This window comes from Etheostoma cragini, chromosome 18 (genome assembly GCF_013103735.1).
Source record: "Etheostoma cragini isolate CJK2018 chromosome 18, CSU_Ecrag_1.0, whole genome shotgun sequence".
Classification (NCBI taxonomy): Eukaryota; Metazoa; Chordata; class Actinopteri; order Perciformes; family Percidae; genus Etheostoma; species Etheostoma cragini.
In genome coordinates, this window is record NC_048424.1 from 2,835,676 (window position 1) to 2,844,919 (window position 9,244).

A 9,244-nucleotide genomic window follows, 5' to 3' on the forward strand; every position below is an offset into this window, starting at 1 on the left:
CCCCCCCCCCCCCCCCCCCCACTAAGACCCCTCCGGTTTACCTGACGTTGTCTTCAGGCTCCGGCTCGCTGTCACTGTCCTCAGCTTTCCTCTTCATCCCCCTGTTGTCTGCGCTGCCGCTGGCCCCTGCAGACGACTGGGCAGGAGAAATAACCGATTTTAAAAATCACACTTCAAATGTAATCTTGTAAATTTAAATATGTTCAAAAACTAATATAACTGAAGAAAGGCGATAAAAAGAAAAAATAATCAATCACAACCATGACTACTTAGCCTTCCAGTTCCTGAAGCCTTTGTGCACATTTAATTCATGACCTAATGTATGGTTGGCTATAAATGGTGGATAATTTGACTTTTGGAATACGAATACCGAAATTTGAACAGCAAAAAATTCAATACTATTTGAATGTTGAAATTACTATTCGAATGTTATTTAAAAAAAAAAAAAATAAAAATGTTACAACTAACGTTATCTAATCTCCCTCTTCTCACCTCAGCCTACCCGCATGTGTCACTTATGTAATAACCCGGACAGAGACATTTTTCAAGGATTACGTTTCTACAGTTTGCTAAAAGAAAGACTAACTTTTGGACATAGTGAGTTTGAGCTTTGGTTTAATCTTTTAACATAATTTTTCTCTGCCACGTTGTGTGTGTGTGTATGTGTGTGTGTGTGTGTATGTATAGTTTTTTTATGTATCTTACATTGCCACCGTTCTTCATTGTGGCCTTCAGGGACTGAGCAGCATCCTGGAAAAAATAAAAATATAATTAACACTTCATGTCTTCTCCAACCCATCAATTCAAAATACTGTTGTAACATCTAGGTTTTATTGTCAAAATATTACATTTCATAAGAATGTTGTTCTCGTCAGAAACTCAGGATATGACATACATTTTGTGTACACTGCAATTGGATATCAATCTTTATAATCACATAAGTACAATACAATTTTCCTGTAACAATATAAAGTACTAAGTTTTTGTGTTTAAGTGTTTTTAGGTACCTGGAATCTGTCATAATAATTTTCCAGATTTCCAGAGCCGCACAGTAAACCCACGTCTTATATAAACAACCCGTGGTACCTTGTTGTGCTGCATCCTCATGTCGTAGGCCTGGTGCCGGGCGTTCTGGACGGCCTCGGGTCGGTCTCTTCTCCCCAGGGCCTGAGGGGCAAACTGACCCGTGGTCATGTAGGCAGGACCCCGCTGCTCTGCCTGTAATAACACGGAGGGGAAAAACATTTTTTTTTTTTTTAATTCAGTATACGAGCAATGAAAATCCAATACACTGCAGGCGCTTTATTATGTTTGGATGTACAATCGCTGAAGAACGCCTCAAGTCTTGTTCATACAGCTTTTTCAGGTGACAGTTGCATCCATGCCTGATCCAGCCAAGACTTTAAAAAACAAAACACCAAAGATTCTTTTGTAGGTTAAAATAAATGTTCCAAAATCGTTTCAGTGGTTCATCAACTCGTAACAGGGTGAACGGGACTTCTGCATTTGCTTTGCGACTCTCTATCGGCTACAACGACACTAAGCAAATTTGTGAGATCGAGTAGCGGATCGGTGGTTAAAATGATTGAATGAATGTACATCGATAATGGACAGTTCTACTTCCAAACTGTAGGGGGACCAAAGACAAAAAGTGCTTTGGTGTTGCTTTAAAGCAATTTACTCACCTTCATCCTCTTTCGTTTCTCTTTCATTCTTCTCTTAAAGCCTTCCTAAAAGAAAGAACATGTAAATCAATCACAGAAAGCCATTAATTAAGGTTGAAATACAAGTCATTACAACTGTGGTACACTGTGGACTGTCTCTAGCTGTGTGATCCAACAGCAGTTTCTGTCTCATAGGCCTGGGGATAATTTAAACCTCAGTTTAAAACCCACCCAATACTTTTTGCATTACTTTACATTGAGAAATATAAACCAAAAAAGGTTGCACAGTAACAACCCTATTGTATTGTGCCGGTTTTGGTACCAAAAAGTACTTTTCCCATTTCTTTAAATTTGACATGTATAAACCAAAAGTTCTTTTATAAACACAAGAAGCACTGCAAAAACTTAAAATAGTCAGACAATATATTTCAAAATTTAGATTTATTCAGAAACTCAAAATAAAAATAATAATTAAAAAAGGTACTTTGGTTTCCATCACTTTGTGCTGCAGACACATTTCAGCCCCTATCAAAAAAGGCTTGATGCAACTTTATACATCTATAAAATAAGATAAAAAGCTAATAATCCCTGTGTGAAGTTGCAGAAAGCTTACATCGTCCTCTTTGCGTTTCTTGAAGATGTTGTCCTCAGCCACGCCCACCGCCTGCATGATCAGCTCCACCCTCTCCAGGTTCACGTAGCCATTCTCTGTTAGGTAACCCTGAAGACAAACACGGGTGGGTTTAGGCCAATGTACCAGGGCTGCTTTAAAGATAAATAATCCCCAACTGGAAACGTGTGCCGATACTCACTCCAGTTTTGTGCACAACGTCTTTGTAGATGTTGACCAGTCGATCTATCGCTCCCTCTCTGTAAGCAACAAAAACGCCATGAATAATTAAAAGGCGAGGCGTTCAGTGTAAATTTAAATGAGAATCCGAATTGGACACTGAACCCACAACAAACTCCAATTTATCTTTAACAGCAGGATATTTGGCTGCCCTCTCAGCCACTTTGGCAGGTAACCAACAAACATTTGGAGCTCTATTTTATCCTCATTCAAATGAAGAAAAAAAAAAGTATTTGAAATAGACAATAGAAGTCTGAGCTTCCCCCAGTTTTCAGTCTGATCAGTGTTAGAGGTTAAAGTTAAGTGATGGCAGGATTACGAACACTGTGAAAGGAAGTAATGAGGCTTCTTCTATACAGAGAGTAAAGAAACAGCTGCACCATCTAAAGCAAAATAATACCACCGTCCAGCAATTAACCCATTTTTTGTAGCTTAAAAGACAGCAGAGGTCTCAAAAAAATAAAATAAAAAAATAAAAAAAAGAGTTTGAAGGAAGCATAACAAAATCCTGTAAGTGCACGAGTAAATGTATTATCACTCAGTACTTTTTTAAAAGGTCTAATGTGTAGGAATTTCGCACATTTAGCGTTGAGATCATATATTGCAATTAACCCTCTCGCACCACACAGCTCAAAGTACGTATTACTGCTACAGTAGCCCTCACGCTTCTTTTCAACTTTCTCTTGTTCTTTTCAATCATTCTTTTTCTGAGCAAAGAAGAAGACTCCTGTTCCTGAAATTTGGATTTTGAATACACGTGGTCCTCCATGTCTACTCATTATCAACATTAGTAGCAGCTGTGAGTTTATCATGTGACACAAAAACGCAAAAGGCAGAGCAGTATGTCCTGTGTGTCCCTTACTGGCTATTTCAAGATGTGACATGAATATGGAGTGTCTACCCAAGTTTATGCAAGTGTACATTTTATGAACGGGGAACATCGATTTTGATAATAACTAAACACGTTACACACTAGATCTTTAAGATCTTGAATTTTAAACAGAGCGTTTACGTTTTTAAAGGACTAACGGATACAACTGCTCTAAAATTCAAACCAGCTTTCAGCATAAAAAAACACATTTTGAGGCCCACCTGATCTCTAAGGACGGCAGGTGCGGCAGGAAGTCATTTCCAACAAAGAAGCACATGAAGACCCAGTCGTCTACGCTCCTCTCAAAGTCAAAGGGAAACGGCAGGCTGGCCATGGTCAGCTCACTGGTCAGGTACTGGAAACACGGAGGGAGGGAAGAATAAGTTACCTGGGAAGTGCTTTTATTTATAAAGGAAAAGATGGGAATTAAACATTGTGGTGCAACCTTTGGCAAATTACAGTCACTTTTTAAAACAAAGGAAGCATGATTGACAATGAAAAGATTTATTCCCATTAAAAAGATAAATGTACCTCCCGCAGCACACACAGTCTGATAAATATGAACTCCTGTTCAGACACTGGCATTGTGTCTGCAAACTCATCGTGCTGAAAGAAAATAAAACGATTAAGTCACATTTGTGGCACATTTTTGGATATACAGACAGAAAGAGATCATTTAAAACACTATAATTGTCACATAAACCACATTAAAATATACATCAGATAGGAAGGTAAAAATATGACCAGATCACAAGATTAATTTATGCTGTTGTCCATAATGCTTTACAGCACTGTTTGACTTTGGCTGATTTAAACTCATCACTACAAAATGTGTCAAGCCTAATGCAAAAAGAAAATATATCACTGCTTTACTGTTTCTTTGTAGCTGAAGTTCAGAGTAAAATATACCATAGATATGGTATTTAACACTTCCTACTTCAGAAGTCCAAGCTGAGCTCACCTCTCCCTTTTTCTCTCTGGCCACACCCTGACAATCTTTGATTTCATGACCCATCTGTCCGCAGAGTGCACACGGGCGGGGTTTGTTGGGTTTAAACTCCTCTCGGATGATGGTGAAGTTTGGCTCGTGGGTGGCCAGGCCCAGCATGATGAGGTCAGCTAATCACAAGCACAGAAAGAACAATTTGTTATGTTTCAGGATGACAAAGTTGTTTATATATTTCAAAGCAGTAGCAATCAAATAAGCATTGCTTCTGGCTTCTAATATTTGATTGTCTCATATTTTATTGAAGTTATTCATCAGTTCTTTACATTTCAGTCTGGAAAAATGTAAAAGTCTTACCATCGGCTCCACACAGGCAGTGGTGTGTGTTGGGGTCGTGGTTGGGCTGAGCTGTCAAAGTGAATCACAAACATGAGTCAATAAAACGCCTTACTGTTTGTTCACAGGTTTAGACATATTTTTGAGCCTTAGATCAGAGTATTAACATGACATTTAACAACACTTTCATCATACTGTCACCATAAGTGTGTCAAGACTGACTAAATTCTGCCAGGTGGAAATAATGCACCATACTCATTACTGTCACATCTTGTGAGCTTTATGTTTTCTTTGATGTGTAGTTGTTGTAAAGGTATGAATGTGGTATGCGTTGTTTTTACCATGCAACAGTATACGTGATGTAATGAAATCCTTTTTATTGTTGAATTGTATTTGTTGTTGAAGGGAGCTGTACCTCTCTGTCTCCTGATGTAGTCCATAATCTTGTGTTCACCTTCCCCGGGAACACTAGCATCAGACAGAAGGACCTGAATATAAAAATAAAAAGTAAGAAGGTTAGTGACTGTGAACACTGTTCATGACAATATACAACCAGGGTGCAACTTATTAACTGCCAAGAGCTGAAATCTAAAACATAAGAATAATCTACCAACTGTTTTGTCTTGCCAAAAACAATAAGACATTTCTTGCTGCATTTAAAAGGCTGTGCAGCAAAGTTACAAACACACACCGTGATGTTTTTCCATCCTGGATCATTGCTGAGTCTGTCTGCGACGTAGTAACGAAGACACTGTGCCAGGTTGTCCATAAACTCTGTTCCCTGGAGACAAAAGAAGACACATCAGGTAATTCCACTGTTGCAAGCAAAACAAGTATTTTTACATTAGTGAGAAGAAAAAAAAATGCATCATGAAAACAAACATGAAAAACACAGACAAAAGATACTGAATATCTAATTTTTTTTTTTTTTTTTAATGATCCCACTTACTGGAGTGATGCAGTTGCTGTCAAACCTCTCTTTAATCTCCTCGGGTGGAAGATAACCTCCTGTAGAGGAAATATGACGCATGAAAGGTTAACATAAAAACATAGATACTCACATAAATAGACATTGAAACATCTACCAGACAATACAACAACTGCAATTACAGAGTAATCATGTACTCATACAGAGTGAGTTCTGGTTAATTCTGCTATTTTTAGCCAGGGAGTTTGTAAAATCACTGGCCTAAGATTAAGAGAATGTTTCCTGTGTAAATTCTTCAGATGAATTAAATAACTGTTGGGGTAATATCACTGACAGATGAGTGAAGTGAAAAAGTAGCACAGCAGGTGTGTTTTATAGCTTGGAACTGTCTGTACAATTTTGCATAAAGCCATTCAAAGAACACAAAAATGAGTCCTGCAAGGAGAAAAATGTCTTGTAGTGCTGCGTACCATCCGAGATATAGGTCAACATACATTCTCTGTAGAAAAAATGTCACACACACACACACACCTTTCTGAATGACCTCCTCCCTTATGCGAGTCTTCTCCTCTGTCAACTCCACTCCTTCTTTGGAGGCCCGAAAGCGCCGAGAGCGCTGCTGGTTCATTTTGGCCCGCGGAGCCTGGTGGAGTTGATTAGGGTGTTAGTCCTACAGCAGCTGGTTTCAGGTAAGTCAAAGCATTTTCCTTGTCTATATTAACCCAAATAACATTGGATTCATTCAAATATGATAGATAAATGAAACAACTCTTTGAAAGGGGAACTAGTAATCACCTTTGGTTAGAATTATTATTTTATTAACCATTTTTTTTAAATATTTTGAAGTTCCAAGGGGCACATACAACAAAGTAAGACAGCCACAAAGTAAAAAATAAAGTCCTTTTTCTAGCCCTTCTCAACACAACTAAGGCAAAAAAAAACTAAACCGAGACAAAAATCACAGATTTGCACAGTTGAGGCATACTAAAAGTAATCATTCAAAATGGGTTACTTGAGCCATTGTGTGTTATCTGGATATGTACTTCGAGAACTCAGACCATGCTAGACCATAGAAGCCACTCCAAAGGGTCCGTGCACCATCCTTACCAACATAGTCCAAAGAAGGGGTCCCAGATTTCAAAAAGGCACGTCTCTGAACCAGAAGCATTGCAATTTCTTGTACGTAATTGCAGTTTGTTTTCTAGACGCAATTAATTGCTAACATTAGCTAAGGTTGTAAGTTATAGGATCGTCAAATTTGTAACTAAATAGCAGTTTTCCATCACCGAAAGTTACTCACCACTCCATCGATGGCCATGTAGAGAACTCTCCTGGGTCGAACAATATTGAACAGACGGTCGATGTACTCGAAAATGGCGACCATCATCTCATCCTCATTTTTAGGAGCGGCCCTGTAGACAGCAAAGGTCACAAGTATGAGAAGTATGCAGGGGGTGCGAGGCCATGCTATGTATTTTTTTTGTCGTATGATAACCAATTAATTTCAGAAAACCTGCTGTTTATAGTTCCCCTGTTTGATACGAGACAGACAAACACTCAAATTTACAACTTTGGTTACCTATTATTGCTTGATTTGTGTTTATAAAAGTCCACTGATTGCTGTAAATATTTAGAATTCAATGTCCAGAGCTGTCTACTGTTTGTTTTATAATAATTAATCTGTTGATTATTTAGTCTATGTTGAAAAAACATCTGCACGTTATGAGGAAATAATCTAATTGGGATTATTTTGACTGATACTACGATATAATGCACGCTATTGGAGGGAACAATAATTTAGTATCACTCATTTCCATTGAAAAATATTAAAATCTATCAAAGTAAAATGATTCGTAGTGTGTTTTTTGAGAAGATCTGTACGAAACAAAGCCTTTTTCTGTAGTCTGTAGGAAAGAATTTGTAGACTGGGACGTCTCCGCAGCACTACAATACTTCATAGAGAATAGTTTGACACATATTTGGCCTCCAGTCAGAAAACAGTGAAAATGTTCACAAATCCCACGATTACATTTTCGGTTTGCTTGCTTCGTCTGACCAATAGTGCAAACAAAAAGAAGAAAAAAAACCCTAAATTGGAGAAGCTAATGTAAATCTAACACCAAAATACATCTTGGTGTAACCCCAGGGACAAATGTTTATCAAACCAGGGACATGTTTAACTTTTTATTCAATTGGCAAGATTTAAGTATCCGTATTCTCAAAAAAAAATTAATCTCACAAGGATGATTTCTTTGGCTTTTTTTGTCATACCTTAAAAAAAAGGGGTCAAACCAAAGCATGACTTTATAGAAACATTAAAAGTTGGCACTAAAATAGATTACAAACGAAGTGTATTGTGTAAAACAAAGTGTGCAAACAGTTTCCTACTTGTCTTCTGGATGTGTACAAGGGTGAATGATCCCGTTCATGTCCAAGTACAAGTTGTCGAACTCCACCTCGTTGGGGTTCGGCTTGGTCGTATCGACAGGAATACGGACTCCGTTACATTCTTTACCCTGTGAAAATAAAGCGGGACACAAACGATTCACTTTGTTTTAGAAATGACGTGTTTTCTCACACACGTGAATTAAAACTGCGCAGTTTTGCTAACAATCTCAGCTGGTTTCAACTTGTCTTCCAACCGCATACGTGCAACAGCGTTTCCCTAACAGCAAGGTGTTTTGGTCCGGTTCCTACCACCAGAAGTTCCGCACGGTGAACTCGGGGGGGGGGGCAGACCGGATTGGTGCACGTTTCCTGAGCGGCAACCGCTTCGTACGCTTACCACCGTGGTCAAAACCGCTTCCTCTCTACCGCATGACACTCGTTGAAATGACTAGGGAAGGCGAGTTTGGACGCGGCAACGTGAAAGTCCATTCAAGACAACATACGTACTTAGTTTTCCGTGTCGTTGGTGACGAAACGAAACTTTAAGAACACAATTAAACACCGACGACACTGCATTAACGGTCGAGAAGACATACACCCGACTGTAATCCCTAAAAAATATGCATTTATGAGAATAACACTACTTAAAATCATCTTCCCGCTAACGTTAACGCGACATGTAAACGGTCTCGGTTGCTAGCTAACACATGCTAGCTATCCACTTACCTTTTCCTCCACACAATGCACAACGATTGACGCATATTTTCTGCTAAGCCAACGGAAAAACGCCGGGACTCCCATCTCCGGTAAATATTCGTTTCTCTGTCAGTTTGTAAAAACAATGTGAACTCTTAACGGAACAGTTAAAATAGCTGAATTAAAACACAAGAGTTGTTGTGGAAGAGTGGCCTACATGCAGTTGGCCATCAACATGGCCATTGCGTACAGTTTCCGGTTCATTTCGGCTTTATCCGGAGCATTACGGAAGCAACACGTGCCCACAGCGACCACAAACGGCACTGCAGTATAATCTGGAGTAATGTTTCTCATCCAAGTACAAATACTACACTTTAAAAATACTCTGTTGCAAAATTCCTGCTTTGAAAATGTTACTTAAGTAAAAGTAGGCTATGTGTTTTTGTTTGAGTAACGGAAAAATAAAGTATGTGCTTAAATATAGGCGGAAAAGTATAGTATACTAAGAAATCATGATGATGTTAAGACTCCTCTGCAACTGAGGCTGGACAAAATGTCTCATTTC

General features: G+C 38.7%; 1 protein-coding gene across 4 annotated transcripts in view; it reads right to left on the reverse strand.

The window, feature by feature from the left end:
* xrn2 (5'-3' exoribonuclease 2) overlaps positions 1-8,978 on the reverse strand; it is a 40,933-nt gene extending 31,955 nt beyond the window's left edge. For 3 of the 4 annotated variants that reach the window (XM_034899349.1, XM_034899353.1, XM_034899351.1), the window contains exons 1-17: positions 8,710-8,978; positions 7,984-8,111; positions 6,896-7,007; positions 6,127-6,238; positions 5,617-5,675; positions 5,359-5,448; positions 5,083-5,155; positions 4,689-4,739; positions 4,347-4,504; positions 3,917-3,991; positions 3,607-3,740; positions 2,477-2,534; positions 2,278-2,385; positions 1,686-1,730; positions 1,087-1,218; positions 706-750; positions 42-136 (exon numbers count right to left, since the gene is read on the reverse strand). In XM_034899349.1, the coding sequence (XP_034755240.1) occupies positions 42-136; positions 706-750; positions 1,087-1,218; positions 1,686-1,730; positions 2,278-2,385; positions 2,477-2,534; positions 3,607-3,740; positions 3,917-3,991; positions 4,347-4,504; positions 4,689-4,739; positions 5,083-5,155; positions 5,359-5,448; positions 5,617-5,675; positions 6,127-6,238; positions 6,896-7,007; positions 7,984-8,111; positions 8,710-8,784 (1,550 nt within the window). In that variant the 5' untranslated portion in view covers positions 8,785-8,978. The remainder of the gene's footprint in view (positions 1-41; positions 137-705; positions 751-1,086; positions 1,219-1,685; positions 1,731-2,277; positions 2,386-2,476; positions 2,535-3,606; positions 3,741-3,916; positions 3,992-4,346; positions 4,505-4,688; positions 4,740-5,082; positions 5,156-5,358; positions 5,449-5,616; positions 5,676-6,126; positions 6,239-6,895; positions 7,008-7,983; positions 8,112-8,709) is intronic. The other variant, XM_034899350.1, reaches the window with a different exon arrangement.
* Positions 8,979-9,244: the final 266 nt, after the last annotated feature.